Raw genomic sequence first — 19,133 nt, 5'->3', positions numbered from 1 at the left:
GCCATAAAACTTTTTGAAAGATTATCTTCTTTAACTTTTATCATAGTTCGTTCAAACCAAATATTGAAATATTATATCACTATCATAATTCGGCATTTGATTCATATAATCAAAGGCAGTTAAATTTTAAGAAATCTGTTTTAATATCTGTGAAGCGAAAGAATAGCCGCTCTCATTTGAAAGTCGATGCTGTTATCACTATCGTCCTCCGGCCAAGTCAGAGGTTATCACTGCCTCCACCACACCACCCCTCCCCCGCGCCCCTCCCCTCGCTCTGGAGCACGCTCCAACCGTTTATGATGCACCAGTAAAACGATAAGCACAATACAATTAACATCAATTACAATATTAAAATTAAAAAATTGATTTGATTCGCTCGCCCGTTTCAAACGAAGAACAGATTGAAAATTATTATAGAGTAACAAACAGACTATAAAAACAGCTGTGAGTGGAAACAATTTTAGTGAATAAGTTTCGCATTTGGACTCAATTATTTGGAAATGTTAAGCGGGAAGATACTTTTGTGCGTTGTTATTTTAGCTGGTAAGCAATTATACTCATACCATCCTTATTAATATACTCATACCATCCTTATTAATATACTCATACCATCCTTATTAATATTTACAATTTATAATCAAAACTTTTTGGTCGGTTTAAATTGAAGCAACATTTAAAATTCGAGTTGAAAAGAAATGAAGCTTGAAATTTGGAGCGAGTTGAACTGTGAAATGCTCATTTTTTAAATTCGTTCTTGTAGCATTTTTATACGAAATATAATGTTATATGACAAATGTAAAGTTTATTTGTGCAGAGCTTTTAAGTCATGGTGAACTTAGAATAGGGAACGTTTAAGGAACGTCTAGTTATTTATTCTGTGGTGGAACGGAGGTCCACTTCGTCTACCATCAGGAATAAATTTTATTTTTTTATTTTATGGACATGCTAATAAACTATAATTTAATTAAATCATCTTAATCTTAACCTTTTTGAAAGACGTTAATAAATCAAATTTTTGGTCCTTGTGTGAGACATGTGGTCTATAATTCACTTTTAATTTTCTTTGAAAACTCAATCGGCACCATTTAGCGTTTATGATAAGTTATTACACTTAATTTTCATCTCCTAGAGAAGAAATACTTGCATGGCTTTCTCAGAAGCAAAATACATAATATCAAGGTGTATATGTCTTGGCACTCAGACTGTGATCTTCATCACACGTCCACCGACAAAATAGACAGTGCTTCTTGAAACAAACTTGATTATGATTTTTCTTACATACACATCACGTCTTTGTTTCTCGCATGGTGGACATTGCCTACATCGAAATGTCAAAGAGCCACGTGAAGCTGGATAGCTAAAACGTTTATTTTTTCTCTGTATGAAATTGAAAGCCTATGAAAAATTTACATAGGATACTATCACTACTAACTAACTAGTACACATCTCTAATAGATGTAATTCATACTCTCGACGAATCTTACCTGTGCCACAAACGTACATTACTCTGTTTACAAACCCTACCAGAAGATTTATGTACATACATAACGTCACCCTTGCGGGGTAGACAAAGCCAACAGTCTCAATAAACGACAACGTTTAGCTGCATGGTTTTATGATGAAATTGAGATTTATCATTCATTCATCAAATTAGTGACAGGTTGCCAGCCCATCATCTACAAGAAGAATTCCAAGTGTTTAAATCCCGCTCTTATTCGCCTTTTACGACATCCATAGGAAAGATTACATACTATTCTTAAGTGCCGAGAACTACCCACCTCCAGAGGATTTACACACAATAAAGTGCACAATTCTTATGCATGCAGACGGAACTCATATAAAATGTTGAAAAGCTGCAATTGTTATACAAAAACCATCTCACCTGATTTATTCAGTTTAATACAAATAAAATTTCGAAGAGCAAACACTTAATATTTATATTAAGATATTTGCATCTCCAATTGTTCAATAAGATAATGCCGTGCGTCACAAAAGTTGAAAACAAAGGCAGCAGGAGCAGGCCAAGAGTCCAGTCGTAAAATAAAGTGAATACAGATATAGATCTCCTATTTCACAGAAAGTGCGTTTTCTTAGACATACCTTAGTATCTGTTTAAGAGACTGAGTAATTGTTAGAACACTATCTGGATATAAACGTAAAAAAGAAAGAAAGAAAAATTATTTATTTGGCACATTTTAAAAAAACACATTGAAAATATGACAATTTACAATTATAAATGTACCAAAAAGGGTAAACCATAACTACTTACTCGTCAACGTGTTACAGATTTTAATTCCAATACCTTCTTATTAAATTAAATTATAATGATAAGTGATGAGCCCCTTCAGCGCATATTTTAAAATCATTTTACATCATTTACAAGGACCTCTTAACAAATTAACAGCACGTAAGTGAATAAAACTGTCATTCTGGCCTGGTCGCACTCTGTCTATATTTTATACAATTCTACTCAGCTGAATATCTGGAACATCAACACATTTAGCTTTCTGAGAGCTTGTAGACAGAATTAGTATTTCCGAGCTGGGGCACCTATTTTAATAAGAGTCTCTTACGCAGTCTCTCTTCTCTTGATTTAACTTTTGATCAATATGGTATTGCTTTCGGACCAGCTTAGAAACCAAATAAGAAAATTAAATTATAACTAATTAACTGGAAGTTGTAAAAAAATCACTTCTGTTCTAAGAAGAATCACTTCTGTAGTCTCATTGTTTGGTGGTTCAGCACATTAGACCGTTTGGCGTCTTGATCTGTGGGTTATCATCACACGCCCACTGCCGCGTATTTATAGCGGTGAGTAATCGATAGGACGGACAGACACCAAGACGACGATTCAATGAAGTTTCTCGATACACTTCGTTAGCTATGAAGAGAAAAAAAAGAAAGTTAAAGAGTTGAAACTGTGTTATATTTGAAGTTTGAAATAATAGTTCGTAATAGTCCAAATAGTTATGGATTGATTTAATGAAAATGAAAATATAATTCTCCTTAAACTTTTGACGATGACTTTCTTTGATGTACGGTCGCGTTCATAATTGCAGTCATAGTTCGCAAAACTTTATAGCTTGCACCGCTGCTATCACTCACACATTCACACAAATAACGCAATAAACAACAAGCGGTGAAACGTTGGGTAACGCGCCATCAAGAAGAGGGTAGTGTAAAAAGTCGACCGCGCAGCGACCGTCGTCCGCTAATAAATAATCAACACAGCGACAGCCACACAGTGGAGATCCATGGTGGAACAGTACGAAAATAATGGCTTCATACCGACCAGAATATTTGCGGAACAGTTCGACACATTAGTGGTTACTGTTCGTTGAGTTTGCATCGTGAGGGACTACACCACAGACAGCCAGCAAGAAAGCCGTATTTATCCGAAATAAATAAGCAAAGACGTTTAGAATTTGCTGGGCAGTATTTGGATTTTACCTGGAAAGAAGCGATATTTACGGACGAAAAGTTCGTTTATGTCATCACTACACGGTAGGCTTCATTTATGGCGAAGAAATGCAACTCGGTTGAAGAAAAAAATATTGTGCCAAATATGGAGTCTGGACACATATCTGTAAATATGTGGGGCTGGATGAGTGCTGCTGGACCTGGGGAACAGGTGTGGATAGCAGGACGCGCTACAGCTGCTCATTATGTGCAAGTGCTGGAAGAAACCATGTTACCAACTGTGCGGTATATTTATCCGATTGATGATATGCCAACAATATCATTTGTGTCCTGTGCATCGAGTCCATATAGTGCGTGAAAGATTCTGCCAGTTTATATTAAAACTACTAATTACTTAGATAGTATTTAAGGACAGCTTCAATATCTTTTCTTTATGAAAACGAATAATTAAGCTGTAACCTTAATAACAGGAGATAAGTAGATGATACAATTAGTGTAATATGCTGTATGTATAGCTTTATATAATCATCAATATGTAAACAAAACTACAGGTAAACTGTTTCAATAAAATTTACTAATTTTAATTATTGAATGTTTTATTTTCTCCCTCTTGTTTAATATTTCTTGCTGATTTCCGTGTTTGAAGACAACTTTCCGTGTTTGTAATTCTTAGATATCAGTTAGTTAGTCAGTCAGTTACTTAGTTCAAATGGCACCTTGAAACATTAAAAATTGTCAGTAACACAATTTTTTTTTTAATAGGCAGAAAAAATCCTTGAATAACTTCGAAATCCAAGTAACGCTAGTAACTAGAACAAGCGAGTGTGAGCAAGCGAGATTATCTAATATATCTTAGATCTCACTTGCTCACACAAGTAATAAAATTGCTACCCAATAACTTTCAAAGGAACCACTACCTATGTTAGGGTCGTGTGCAGATAAACTTTCAACCTTATTGAAATGTCATAAGTCTGGCAGTCGCAGGCTTCCCTCTATAGGCAAATGTTATGCAAATAATGAGAGACGACGATATCTCGATCGACAATTATCGGGCCCAGTTCGGCCATCGTTGATTACCGTCTCTTTCTGTTTTGTTATGTTATATGTCATAGAATAATAAACTGTTTTACTTGGTAATCATTGGTATTAAAGACCGTATTCATTTGATGGAATATTTATTCTTTTTAAATATGCATGTGTGTGTGTATCTATTGGATCCACAGTGCACGCTATTTTAACCCGTAAGAATTTTAAAACTATGACTGCAGATATGAACGCGATCGTACCTGTATTTAAAAAGCTAAGGCTGTCATAGCTGCTGCTGTCATCTCAGGCTGTATAGGGTTATTGGGACCAAATATGGCATTCATAAATCAAAATATGTAAAACTTGATTGCTACTTACTCAATTGACTGTTGCTTCATGTAAACGTCAGCCAAAACCCCTGAGCGTAGAAGTTGGAATTTGCCGTGTATATGTATACCTTGTTAAGGGTAGGGATAAGAGAACATTTTGAAATTCGCATGGAAACTGAAAAAAGCGGTATATTACGCGCACAAAGCGATGGTAAAAACTTATTATATATAACTATAAAACTCCTTACTACGGTACTTCAGAACCGTCTTGACATTTTATTCAGAAAAATAGAAAATTAATACTTAATTCTTTTTGATTCATTTGTCTTTCTCCGGATCTTTGCTTGACCCAAATATAACCTACATTTACATGTACAATTTCCACCAATCATTAGAATAAACATAGGAACGTGAACTAACAGAATATTATCACAAAACTAATATTATTTCGTAATATAGTCCAAATAGTTATGCACCATTTTGAAGCGTGGGAATACAATATGAATCATGGGATGTACGCTGATCTGACTTTTCTAGAAATAGGGCCAAATGACGCATTGGATGATAAAAAATAATATTATTTTATAACTGTGCTACTGCGCAGTTGGTAAGGTCAGCAGTCACTGCATTTGGTTCATCGTTAACATTATTTATAATAAAGTCAGCTAAGTGAACTACTTTATGATAGATAATTTCTTACAAGTACCTAGGTACAATGTATTTAATATTATCCATTCCAGAACTGAATAATAAATATATATTTACAAGCTTAGCCAAAAAAAGTAAAAAACCTCAAGGCACACGCCTAGGCATACGGTATTGTAGAAGAATTATTACTTCGGCCCTTTACCCAACTATAAAAGTTTAATAGATAGTTAATTTTCTGCTACCTCTGAAAATAATTAATGGTCTTCATGTTCTCTTCAAAGGGCAGACCGAGAATTGGCTTTATATTGCTTAAAGATAATATGAGTGATAAATTTTCTGAAAACGCCACAGGCCAGACAATGTGAAAAGACACAGACAAGACCCCAGGTCCCGAAGCACTGTGGTGGAAGTGGAAGGTGCGACTGGAAATGCGGGAAAGAGCGGGAGGGATTTCACTCTCCTCTCGGTTAGAGTTCAGAGGTCGAAGTTATGTAAAAGCCACATTTTGGTTTCTTGATGTTGGTTTTAGTAGATAATAATAAGTGATAGATATCAACGCCACACGATTTTCGTTCATTTTTCACAAGTTTTTTTAGACTTATCAACTTTATATTTATAATGTAAAAAGTAAACCTAAAAACATAACCCTGCCTAGTATACGTTGAGACAGACGAACACACCTACTACGTTGCAAATGTGTCCTACATCCGCCCTATGAATCTGATAGGTTAGGTAGGTATGCAATTTCAACATCAGGTCTGAATGTTTCGAATTAAATTAAATTTACATTCTAACATTCATATTCACAACTACATACAAGCACGTCACTTTCCCAAAAGAAAAATTAAGTATTAAATGGTAGACTTTCCGACTTGCCACGATCCGTATAGGTATACTTTTTTTCAGTTCAAATTTATTTCAAGATTTGAATATAAATATATTTTTCTTAATAATTCGTAATTTGCATGACCTTTAAAAGAACTCTCAAGTTTGCTTTACAACTTTAATTTAAAAAATAACTTTTATGAAAACTTTTTTCTTTGAAGATTCTCTTTCTTTCTAGCCAGCATTTTTAAATAAAAACATCACGCATCTTACACGTACATGTTCCAACGTATGTAAGGGAAATGAATGAGGTAGCATGCATTTATTTGTTTACAAACTAACTGTAGATACGATTGCAAATGCGTAATAAGGATGAGATCACAGGAAAATTTTAGGAAAATAAATAATACTGATTAGATTATAAGGGGTCGCGCACAGTGTCACAGAGTAATCTTGGTCTTGGTCAAAACAATAATGGAATAAAACAAGAAACAATTAAGCTACGTTTATGACCCCATTAATTAGCTTGGAGAATTTTATCAGGCGAAAGTGTCAAAGCGCATTGTTTTATCCGAAGGACTATATTTGCGATACTTTCTCCTCTATGACAATGTTTGTACTTACATAATTAAAAAATTATAACTGTGCGTAAAAATATGTGACAGACAGCCTACGTTGGTACTTTGGTTTTTACGAAAGCCTCCGCCGGGCCTAGTTAGTGTTGCCCAGTTAGTTGGGCAGGCCGGAGAAATCCTGGCTAGATGTCAAAGTTGAGAGATATTTAATGAAAAATGACCTATGAAAATTAACTATCTAATATAAATAAATAAATAATATAACTATCTGTTAAACTTTTATAGTTAGGTTAGGGGCCGAAGGAATATTTCTTCTACGTTTCATCTACCGTATACCTACCTAGGCGTGTGCCTTGGGGATTTTTTGTTTTTTTTTAGCTAAGCTTATAAATATGCACAATGCTTAAAAAGTCGTTTGTGTGTTGAAATATCTTTTTTCTCGTGCATTAAACATCTCCACATAACATATTATATACGAGTACCAAATAGTTCTTTAAAAAACTTGTTAAGTATTTCTCCATAAGTATCACCATAACCTTCTCTCATTTTGTAAGAGGACTAAAACAAATTTTTCAGCTATAACTTAGTATTATTAAACGAAGCGTCATTGAGAATTTTCAGGCCTTAAAACCAGTTCAAATCAGTACCACAAAGAAATTCATATAAAAATAATATTTATGTGTTATGTCTCGGTGATAAGATTTACAATCAATAAATTTTTTCGTAACTTCCGCCTAGAGATAGAGACCGTTCGTGTTTAAAACCAAGTAGCTTTAGACTACCTTTTTGGCCCGATTCCTCCTCTTGTTTCTTTCTGTGTTTTACTTACTTATATCTCTTATTCATAACTTTTGCCCAGAGTTCAAACAATTTTTTTTGTTTTTCGCGTAGGCAAATTAAGGCGTCATCAGTAAAAGTATCCTTTTATTTGAATACGGATAATAAACTGTAACTATTCAAAAAAACATCAAAATCTAGCAGTTCAAACAAGAAAACATAACAGACAGTCAGACTTTCGCAGTTTTTAATGGATATGCATTATTTCTTTATGTTTTTATATATATAATAAACTCAATAAGAAGCATCTAGATCCGCCACAGATGTGTTTTATTTACTGATCATTACCGCTGTAGATAATATCTTCAAGTGAAATTCATTAGATCATGACTGTTTAGAGTAATTTGCAGAATAACAAGTAACAAGCCGATTAATTTATTGTGATTATGGACTTATCTCTCGACCTTTGATATGCATCACGTGCTAACTAGCGTGGTGATCTTATACCAGTTATTCTTAAAATGCGTTTAAGTAAAATTAATTAATAAGCATTTTGATAACAACTACATAATCATAAAAATCGTCTGCTAATTTAGCTGTTGACACAGTTACACAAATGTAATTATTAAGTTTTATAGGAAATGAATCAAGATAACCGCTTTATTGGTCAGATTGATAAAATGTGATGTGTTAAGAGACTAATTAGACGTTAAAATAAAAGATGATTATGTTTAAAGTTAAATATAAATTTGAAACACATACGTTATTTGCGTCAGATATAGAGCATACAGATATCGCTAAATGCCATGTGATCTGAAAATTAAGACCTTTACTAAAACCCTATACTCCAACAATGAATATACTGTCCTAAGAATCTCCATCTTTTACTCAAGATTTAGAAATGCAGTAGGCAATGTACGTACCTACTACCAATGAGCCAGAGACATATCTCCTTCCCTGACTTACATACATATACATATATATATACATACTTACGCAGCCAAAAAAAACAAAAACAAAAAGAAAGCTTTTTTTAATTCCAGCGTTGCGGCATTCGCAGTCAGCCAGTATCCCGCTAATACCTTTCCAAGTGGGCGATGACAATGAGATCAGACACACTCCCCCCGAGATCAGGATACCGGTGGAGCTGATGAGGGCCCGGGTGCGGGAGGGGGTGCCCCTCCCCCTGTGCGTGGGGAGGTGTGTCTCTCCCCCCACAGGACCAGTCTGTGCGTTTGATGCGACGGGAACGGCCAGGACTTTCGCTACGTTGTGCGAGTTGGAAGCGGCATCGTGTCGTGAGAGCACATGTAAGTTCATGTGATTTTTTTTTCTTATCCTTTTTTAATATGAGGAAGTTTGCTACCCATCATGCAGCACCAGCAAGAATCAACGAAAGCTAGCGCAACTCATTCAGTGTGAACGCAGCTTAAAGGAAAAACCAAAGCAGCACCGGCTAGATACCTACTCGTGTTAATACTCGTTGTAGTTAGTACCAAGGTAGCAAAAATCATTCTGTGTTAATAACACGAAATCCCTATACTCACAGATCGAAGAGAAAATGCAAATAGAACAACACAATGATCATGAATACTTCCCGTGGAACATTTGAACAAAGCTATGAACGTGATATTGATATTTATTTAGGGTATTAGGTGTATTTTGGGGGTGGTGTATGAGTAAAGGAGAGCTCACCCATTCAGCAAATCAGGATCTTAGCAAAATTAGCAAAATTTTCTTCGTCACCATCTTAAGTTATTCAAAAATAACATTATAAAACAAATTTTGTTCTGCATTTTCCAGATTACGCCATCACGAGCTTGGGCGAATGCTGACTGCCAAGAAATTGAAGTAACTTATAAAATGCCTTAACAATAGTGTTAATAGGTACTCCCTAGTACAGGAAAATATGATCAACATTACTCGTAAATAACTTACAATTAATCTGAGCAATACATTAAACTCAAAGTCATTAGAACGACCTGCAAAGTTTAGAAAATTCAACCATATGCATTATTTTTCTACTGAGTATAAATAAATTCTAATTTTACTATATAAGTACGGATAGCAGCTTAGAAACCTGACCCTTGCATCATTTACTCATAGGTCAGTTTTAATGTTAACTGTATCTTAACTAAATGTAGGTAATAACTAAAACGAAATACCTAAGTACTAGACCGTAAGTACCTATAAACTATCGAAATTGTGTAAGAAAAAGTTTTTATTTAGTTTTAATGGTTCGGTAAAACAGTTCCTAAATTCCAAATTTTTTTCATAAAGTATGAACCGGATTTTCTTATTTATTTATGTTTCATTTCGGCACGTTTAAGTTGAAATTTGGTCCCGGGAAATTACAATAATTAAAGGAAATCACTCTCAATCATGTAAATATTCATAAAATCAATCGAGTAGTACTCGTAAACCTTTTCAATTTACTAAATGTTCAATTGTTTCGACAAGTTACAAAAATCTTTGCTTACTTAATAATCAAACTAAATAAATATTAAGAAAACTAAATATTTAACCATTTTGGGTTATTTTCACCAGTTAAACCCATTCGGATTACAAATACATTATTTTAAAGTAGGTAGTTATATAAAACCCCCTAATCAAAAACATATCAACATACCCAGTGTCATTCTCGCAATTATAAAAATAATTTGACGAAATTTTTGTCTACAAATACTGCTTCTGACGCAGTTGATTCAAAATTAGTTTCACGCAACCAACATTGCTGATCTTAAAAATGTCAATAAAAGCCAGGACTCAGTAATACATCTAATTTAGTGATTATTATTATTGTAGTTATGTCAATACGTAAAGGTAGTTGCGCAAACTTCTAACAATGTTAATTAAGTTTTCTGCTAAGTTTTAATCTTATTTATTGTACAAAGTACGAAAATTTTCATACCAGCTAATGGTATTGCTGTTGTTGTCATTATAAAGGACAAAATAGCTTAATAAAATATATTTTAAAACTTCTGAAGTTTTTTTATTGTTTCATTTTGTAAGACCTTTAGATATTATTTTGAATAATGCCCACCAACAGAGTGACGAGCGAATATTCATATTTCATGCAGTGAAATTATATACATTTCACATACAGTAACACATGTACTAATTCTGAATTATTTTTGAAATAAACTTATTATACTCAGCGATTAAAAATATATGTATGTTTACATACATTACTTTTATTTTTTTATTATTACTAAAACATGTGTCTTATCATCGGATTCCTTCTCGTTTAAGGTCTACTTTTAACTATTTTGTCAACGAAACCAGAGGATTTGGCCTACAATAACCCAGTATTAGAAGCACAACTTAGCTTATTATATTACATAGTACTAATATAACATATTACGTAACTCATTGCCTATTACAATACTCTTTCAATTGGCAGTGTCCGTTTTCTGCAGTTCTTCAACAAAGGCTTACTATAAACCACCGATGAAATAAAGTGTTTTGTCACACTATGCTTTCCAATAGAAACAATTGTATATCTATATCACTATCTTTGTCAAACACGTTAACTAGTTATTATCGTTCTACTACAACAATAATAGAGTAAGTTATCAACGTAGTAACATGTCATATACTTAGTAAATATAAATATTGTTAATAAATTCTAAATAGGACAACGAGAGCACTAAACGGACTTTAAATTGGGTTGGAGAGCATAGGTACTATGTAGGTATACTTTAATGTAGTATGTATTTATATCAGGTTCAGGTATATTTATGCTTTGTATTTTATTTTATACGTACTGCGCCAATCGCATTTCTATTCTTTAGTTTCCTCCCACCCTAAGATTAAATGGAAGAGATTGCTTTAGCGATAAGTCCGCCTTTGTAGCTCATAACTTGTATTTCTTTTATCTGTTTTTCTTTTTCTTTTGGTGCAATATAGAGTTTATCTATCTATCTACTTCGGCTCATTTTATAAAAAATACAATAATTTAAAATATGATTTGTTTGTACATATATGATTCATAAAGCATTATATACTTGGAATAATCCTTCTTTTAGACAATGGCTAGCAACATGTCACTGTTTTAATCTTAGAATTCAGCTAAACTTCCAACCTTTCGAAAGTTTTGGCTCTGTCTACTCCGTAAGGCATAGCATGATTCAGCAGACAGGAAACCTGTTAAAGCAAAAAAGGAAGTTAGGGAATATAAAAAGTAGACATAGCAAGCAGTTGTATTTCATATTAGGTAAATACACAAAGTTTGTAAACACAATAAAATTCCTATGGTAATGCTTACAGAAATATATTAAATGCAGTTTAATGCGATGTTGATGTCTAATAAATCACAGCATCTTTAAATGAGACATCCATTTAAAAGGCAAAAATTTTAGCTGTCCAAATTATTCGAATAATTAAAACTTATCTAACGAAATAATTGAAATTTATCTAACGAAAAAGCTTTGTTTGAAATGGAATACTTGTCTCAGTTCTATCATTAAGCTGAACTTTGCTTACCAATCTTTTTAAATTGTTAGCTCTAAAGTGTTTGTGTGTGTAAAGCTTTACAAGCAGTTTTATTTCAGGACAAAGATAAGTTTTATTAACATAAATGGACGAAATAAAAATGTCTTAAAATGTATATTTATTTAAGACAGACGAATGCCTTCCGCCCCTGGGCACTGGCCACTGCTGATCTTGTGGAGCGCTGAAAAATATAAAAGAAAAACATACGTATTTACAGTAAACACCTAAGTAGAAAATCGTACCTACTTAAGGTAAGTTTAACAGCCGCGTAGTTTACGGCAGTTAAGAATAAAGTCAGTATCTATTTTTGTGAATTCGAAGAAAACTAAAGGCGCAACAAAATATTCTAGTAACTCTAGTCTTAGGCTGTGTGCCTAGATTTCTTCATATCAGTAAGAAATTTATCCTCAAAAACACTCGTGTCTGCCTGTTTTGGTCATAGATATTATTACTAAACTCATATATAGTTTTTATGCCGCTTTGTTATGCACAAAAACAGTGAATTAGCACGCTTAAGTCAGTGTCCGGTTGAAACTACTCGTAGGAACAATGGAGGTCTGACTTGCGTCATGGCGTCACGCTGCCTGCTTTTACATAAATATTTTATAACTAAATTTGTTTCGTAGAATCATAGCCTTTTTTTATTGTCAGGTTTCCCCATTATATCACCGTGGTAATGGCTGTCGTCACACTCTCAATTAAATGTGAATGTTACAAAACTGGCGGTGGCATTCACGTGGCATTACTAAGAAATGATGTAAGTACATTCTTATTATGATAACTGTTTTATCTGTTATATTTCCATAATTTACTAAATGATTAAGTTATGAGACGGAATTTGCAAAAGTTCCCAGGTTATTCGATACTAAGTTGCTATAAACGCCAACAATGTCACCTGGATTTTCTCATATACTCGTAAGTAACTTCTGAGATGTTTCGTGCCGGTAAATGAAAATTGTTTAAAAATTTAACTCACAATCCTTATGTTCGCAGTTGTGGTTCTGCAAAACGCACTCATTGCCGAAAGACTTGGGTTTCTCTCCTTGCTTGCCGGCGCAGATCGGGTCCACCTTAATGTTGGCACAGTCCTTCATGCAGGCCTTCTTGCGAGCGAACTCGGCCTTCGCCTTCGCTATGTCGGACTTCTCTGGCCGGCAGGATACCGCCACAATCAATACAGCTGAAAATTGTAGAAAATTTCTTAACATTCTAAAAGCCACTATGCTTTACTGTAGAAAGACACCTGTAGAGAGCTATGACTCTAACAGCCGATAAAGATAAATTGAAATTCGGGATATGCAATGAGGAGAACGAAAAAAAAAGGAAAATTCCTGTTTTTCGAAACTTCTCAGCTTTATAATTGTTTTCATGAGAGCTATGGATAGAATTTGTTCATGAGTAGGACTATTCCCGCTATACATATATCATGGATATTAGTTATAAAAATGATGCTATCGATCGTCGAAATACATTTTTACGGTAGTTGCATGGAGGTTAATACAATGGACTGATATTCGATCTCATCGTAAGTACCTTGTTAGATACTGTTGCAGCTTTGGGTCTTCTTTGTAATAAAGACTGCCACAAAATTACATATTGCGTCTTATACATGCATAGCGTCAGCTTTGACGCTATGCATGTATAAGGTACGAACATTAAGTAGTATAAATCCGTGCTACAAGAGGTTTTTTTTTTAAATTTTAATATTCTTATAGTTACGCCGTTTAAATACATGTCAGTATAAAAAGTTATCCTTTAAATAATTCATTCCATATTTTCAATGATCAAAAAGCAGAGGTCACAAATCGTAGACTAGACTTCACCTAAGTCATATAACGGATGATGATTTTCCACTTAACTAGCCTTATCATATCTCATAAACAGTTTACGGAGCATTTACACAATAAAACCGCTCAAGCTAAGTGGCAATCCCACGTTATGGCCTTTACATAGGACATTAAGGCCTGAGACCTTACGAGGTAATTGCAGGAAGATGTAAACGGTGATTCATCATCATCTTATTTTTGTCACCGCTGTTTAATTTTCGGGGACAAGTTTTACTTTATATTGCTGGAGGCATTTCAGTTTAATTTTAACTTATTTAAAAGTACTTATATTGACCTTATTTTGTGAGACAATAAAAATATTTGCGTCTAAGTCTTCTTCTTCATTTAGCTAATAAAATCTGCAAATAGTAATACCGTTACCTAAACCTGTTTTGCTGTCTGCATACCTACTATCAATAAATGTTTTCTTTCTTATTTGTTATTTACTTTATTGCATTAATTTTCACATCCTTTACTTAATAGGATAGGCACATTGAGGTCATGTATTTATATAAGTAAACAATACTTGCATAGTTTCCTCAAAGGAAATATTATCTTATTGTTTCGCAGTAAATAAATAAGTTTTATACCTTGTGTACTCACCTCCAGTACCTACTTTCCTGGATTTAACTATCACGTTGCAATTATTTACTAACAAAGTTACATAAACACATCACTAATGATTCATCCATCATATTTTATCCTGTTTACTTCAAATTTGTGATCATTGGGTTGGTTTGGTTACTCATTTATTAATAAATATTGCAAAGGCAAATATTACTTATGTTTTTTTTTTAATAAATAAAACCTTAGCTTACCAAACAAAAATAACGTCGCCTTCATTATTTTAATTTTCACACAACGCGCGCACAATACAAGGCTGAATGGAGACTGGCAGTGAATATGGACACTGAACCTCTTTATAACGATGGAGTGGGGAGATCACAAGAGGATAATGGTCCAGATAGAACGTGTTTTATTTTTTATAACTTGCACTTTATTAAATCAAATAGGTAGGTTTTAATACGTACCTATACCAAAGTAAAAATTCCGTTGATAGAAGCTATGTTGGGTTCCGGCACGTAAGAAAAGGACCGCTCCTTTCTTTCCCATGGATTTCGTAAAAGGCGACTAAGGGAAAGGCTTGTAAACTTGTGATTCTTCTTTTAGGCGATGGGCTAGCAACCTGTCACTATTTGAATCTCATTTCATATTAATCCGAACAGCTGAACGTAGCCTTTCAGTCTTTTCTAGATTGTAGGCTCTGTCTACTCCACAAGGGGTATTAGACGTGATTATATGTATTTATGTATGTTATGAAAATACGTATGTAAGCAAGTATATACATATACTTTGGCACTAAATCGATAAAGTTTTATCTGCAGGTCATAACTCAACTGTTCAGGTCATTACTTCTGCAAGAATCAGCCCACTTTATCGTCACCAGAATAAATATTTCTTCAAATTATGCCTATTATACGTATAGCTTTTGACCGTAAAAGTTTAACCAAATCATTACCCACGTCATTTACGGTGTCACTTAGGTACATGATATGTATATTTATATAGCTCTGTATTTGGACATAGATATTTATCAGAAATTAATCACATTTACTTGAGACCGACAGAGCATATTTTTAAACTTTTATTAAAGTGTTACTCATTACCTAATGCTGAGTGATTTAATTTAAGGCTAAACCAGGTATTCCATACCTTATAATATTAATGTTTCCAACAAAATATTTTTATATCTGCTGAAAGCTTTTTAATGGCAAAAAAAATGGTTGACTATCGGAGAAAAGCAGTGAAGTTCTAATGGTTATTATTTTATTTAAGTCTACCTTGACCTGTTATATAGGTACTAAGTTCAACTCGAATATATCGAAAAACGGTCTAGACGCACTCTTTGATCCTCAGACCTTGATCAAATAGAGAACTTCCTGACGAGCAGACGAATTTACATTAATATGGAAGAAGGAGAAGCTATGGAAGTATGTAGGAATCGTGGTTGGTGTGAAGATGTAGTTTCTGCCTACCAGGAAAGAGGCGTGATTAATCTTTTTTAAATGAATTAATTTTGTGGTGAAAATTTTACTCAATTGTAACGCCACCTATCGTCTAGTAGCGAAACTTTTTTGTAAATACTTTACTAAAAATATCACAAACGGTAGGCTAGATGGCGTTAAGACACCATGGTTGATTAGCAACTGTTCGAATATATAAAAAGGCATCTATTAAATTAAGAGCTTTTTATTGTAGAAATTCAATTATTTTAGTATGGTCATATGGGTCTCTTTGAAGCCTGTCTGACTGCGGCCATGATACCTCACCGCCGGTGGTGATAGCTCTGTATGTGGGGTCAGATATACTCTATTGCAGGGTCAAACTGATCGAGTGGATTCGTTCGAGTTAACCAACCTAATAGAATCCACTAAGCATTCTTTTGTTATTACATTGACTTGACAGATCACCAACCCACTTTATATAGGATTGCTCGCAACGCAACGCATGCTATTTGCATTATCGACTGTATTTTTGTAGAATTTCACTAGTCTTCTAGAATTTCATTAAAAAATATTTGTTTGACCCAAATACCTACAGGGAAGGTAATTAATTAAAACCACAACTAATATAAACATCTTTTTTTATTCCAACTTATAACCATACATAATATACACAGTACAAAAAAAACTTGCTTTCATCTAATACAGCAATAAGGACAAAATTAAATTGTCACATATTTCAACTATCATTTGTAACATACTAACCAAATTGAGAAATCTAATATAGGAAAAACTTATCTACACGCCGTGTTTAATGTACAATGCTTCGAGCGAATACAATTTACTCAATACAATAACTTAAAGGTATACACTTCTTATTATATACTCGATGGAATTCGAATTAAAAATTTACACAATACATACATATCGCTATAACTACAGTAAGCTTTAAATAACCAGAAGAGTTTTTGTATCAATTAAGGAACATAAAACATATCCACATCTCAACGATATCACCATAATCAGACTAATTTACATTGCACATACTCCGATCGCGACCATCGGACCAAATCACATTTTGAGTACATTTACACACATAACTGGTACACAATCCACTCGGACGCTTAAAAATGGCATCTTATACACGAAACGGCGCACAGCGCGTATCACACTCGCTCTCAATCTTACGTTAAATGCGGAACTTAGCGAATAAGGTTACGTCGAGGTTGAGATCAAACGCCGGGAGAGGCTCTGCCTACTGAGGAGCGTCCAGCGCCTCCTCGAGGCAGCACAGGGAGTCCTTCACCGCGTGGTACACGATGTTCTTGATCTGCAGCTTGTCCTCCTTGTTGGAGTGCTGCCGCGACAGCCGCCGGAACTGCTGCGCCAGCTCAAAGCAGCGCGACACGTTCTCGGGCGACACGAAGTCCTCCGCCACCTTGATGCAGTCCAGCAGATTGCGCACCTGGTGCGGCGCGCCGGCCGGCACGAACACGGCGTCGCCCGGGCACTGCACGATGGCGTAGCCCTCCACGCCGTACTCGCGGTACAGGCGCTCGCGCAGCGCCGCGTCCAGGTACCACGTCTGGTCGTGCACGGGGTCGTGCTGCGCGCGCGGGCGGGCGCCGCGCTCCAGCTCGGCGCGCACGAGGAAGTCGCGGATCTTGTCCGCGTCCCGCGCCGCGTAGATGTGCCACAGCGCGGCCGGCGGCTTGACGCGCGCGCGCCGCCGCGACAGCACGTCCACGCCCGCCTCCTCCGCGGCGCGGGCGGCCTCGCGCGCGCGCTCGGGCGCGTCGCTGGGCGCGCTGGCGTGCACCATGACGTTGACGGCGTCGCTGACGTCGAGGTGCAGGTTGGTGGTGCCGCCCGCGCCGCCGTACGCGGTGTACATCTTGGGCCCGAGGTCGGGGCGCACGAAGCACTCGGGCAGGCGCGCGGCGAGGTTGAGCTTGCCGTTGCGCGAGGTGTACTCGCCGAGCGGGAGCGCGCGCATGAGATCCTCGAACCTCGCGGGAAGGAGTTCCGCGAAGTCTTCCCCGGGGGGCCAGTCTTTCAGTTTGAGCACCATGGGCGCGCCGCGCTCGTCGCGCAGCCGCTGCGCCGCGAGCTGGAAGCCGTCCCAGAACTTCCTGGCGGGCTGGTTGGGCACGACGAGGCCGGACGCGCAGTTCACCAGGTCCACTCGCGTGTCGCCGAAGTCGCGCGAAAAGCTCTCGGGACTCCAGAGGTCCTTATCTAAGATACTTGAAACATCTGAGACTAGAACTGGTTGGCCGCGTTTCCACTGGTCCTGTAACAACAGAAATAAACTGTTATATTTCCAATATTTCGACGCAGTTTGTTTAAATTTTGAATGTAGGCAACCTTCTTTAGGTACGCCATTGCAACTGTTGCCATGGTTTGTTGAGTTTTGGAAAAAATGTCAGAGATTGTATTTATTGTCAAATATCTTTCATTTCATTTCCATAATATAGTTCATTAAATTTCATTATTACTCTCCTCTGTTCTCCTTCTGTCTTCTGTAGTGAATAACTAACTTTGCAACTATACTTCCTACATTAAACATCTAAAAATTGTCAACGAGTTTTGAACATCGACAGATTTTTTTAAAATACAACTAAAGGTAATCTATAGGTAAAATACAAATAAAGATTTTTTTTAAATAAAACATATATTTACCTGGAATGGCTTATAGTTTCCAGGGTGGACGGGGTCAGTGAGATGCAACAGCTTGCCATCACACAGCCAGGCGTGGGGCACGTCTGGATACAACAACTTCGACTCCGTTAACGTCATAATTCTCACAGGAAGATCATCTCTTCCACTCCTGTCGTACCGCTTCACAACATTTGATAACGCAAACGGTTTCACATCCCCATCTTCGTCTTTCTTCTCATCAACTACACTTGAGATGACATCACTTAGGAAATCATTTCTACTCTTCTTTTGCTTTTTCTTAGGTTGCGTTTCACCTCCCTCAGGTGCTGGTCTTATTAATAATTCTCTTAGCGTAGAGAAAGATCCACCTTCTTCGGAATCTGAGGAACTGGAGTCGGTCTTGTCCTCCTTGGTATCGGTTTTGATCGGGACGTCCGTCAGCCAGCTAACGACAGAACTGGCAGTCTTGCCGTTCTCAGATTTGACGGGCGATGACCCATTCGTGGAGACGTTTTCTTCTTTGACGTCCTCTTTTTTGATATTCTGTAA

At 36.0% G+C, this 19,133-nt stretch overlaps 3 protein-coding genes across 4 annotated transcripts in view; 1 reads left to right on the top strand and 2 right to left on the bottom strand.

The window, feature by feature from the left end:
* The first annotated feature begins 290 nt into the window (after positions 1-290).
* LOC106135489 (uncharacterized) lies at positions 291-10,582 on the top strand. The gene is made up of 3 exons (XM_013335804.2): positions 291-543; positions 8,644-8,910; positions 9,404-10,582. The coding sequence occupies exons 1-3, from the start codon at positions 501-503 to the stop codon at positions 9,433-9,435; spliced, it is 342 nt and encodes a 113-aa protein (XP_013191258.1). The 5' UTR covers positions 291-500; the 3' UTR covers positions 9,436-10,582.
* Positions 10,583-11,786: 1,204 nt separating this feature from the next.
* LOC106135847 (uncharacterized) lies at positions 11,787-14,878 on the bottom strand. The gene is made up of 3 exons (XM_013336243.2): positions 14,739-14,878; positions 13,071-13,274; positions 11,787-12,275 (listed from the first exon to the last, which is right to left on the bottom strand). The coding sequence occupies exons 1-3, from the start codon at positions 14,761-14,763 to the stop codon at positions 12,217-12,219; spliced, it is 288 nt and encodes a 95-aa protein (XP_013191697.2). The 5' UTR covers positions 14,764-14,878; the 3' UTR covers positions 11,787-12,216.
* A 1,669-nt stretch (positions 14,879-16,547) lies between these two features.
* Positions 16,548-19,133, bottom strand: part of LOC106136502 (lysine-specific demethylase 3B) — a 151,080-nt gene continuing 148,494 nt past the window's right edge. For both annotated transcript variants that reach the window (XM_013337073.2, XM_060945642.1), the window contains 2 exons: positions 18,606-19,127; positions 16,548-18,216 (listed from right to left, as the gene is read on the bottom strand). In XM_013337073.2, the coding sequence (XP_013192527.2) occupies positions 17,179-18,216; positions 18,606-19,127 (1,560 nt within the window). In that variant the 3' untranslated portion in view covers positions 16,548-17,178. The remainder of the gene's footprint in view (positions 18,217-18,605; positions 19,128-19,133) is intronic.

The sequence above is a fragment of the Amyelois transitella genome, chromosome 8, assembly GCF_032362555.1.
Source record: "Amyelois transitella isolate CPQ chromosome 8, ilAmyTran1.1, whole genome shotgun sequence".
Taxonomy (NCBI): Eukaryota; Metazoa; Arthropoda; class Insecta; order Lepidoptera; family Pyralidae; genus Amyelois; species Amyelois transitella.
Note: the sequence above shows the minus strand (reverse complement) of the source record. Positions and strands in the feature narration are given on the sequence as shown.

What these genes read in the sequence shown, in the direction of transcription:
- LOC106135847 (XM_013336243.2), bottom strand. Translation starts at nt 14,763, where the DNA reads ATGAAGGCGACGTTATTTTTGTTTG. An exon ending in GGCGACGTTATTTTTGTTTG is followed by an intron (nt 13,275 to 14,738) that starts GTAAGCTAAGGT and finishes TACAATTTTCAG; the next exon opens with CTGTATTGATTGTGGCGGTA. An exon ending in CAACTGCGAACATAAGGATT is followed by an intron (nt 12,276 to 13,070) that starts GTGAGTTAAATT and finishes TATATTTTTCAG; the next exon opens with CGCTCCACAAGATCAGCAGT.
- LOC106135489 (XM_013335804.2), top strand. Translation starts at nt 501, where the DNA reads ATGTTAAGCGGGAAGATACTTTTGTGCGTTGTTATTTTAGCTG. An exon ending in GTGCGTTGTTATTTTAGCTG is followed by an intron (nt 544 to 8,643) that starts GTAAGCAATTAT and finishes TTTTAATTCCAG; the next exon opens with CGTTGCGGCATTCGCAGTCA. An exon ending in ATCGTGTCGTGAGAGCACAT is followed by an intron (nt 8,911 to 9,403) that starts GTAAGTTCATGT and finishes TGCATTTTCCAG; the next exon opens with ATTACGCCATCACGAGCTTG.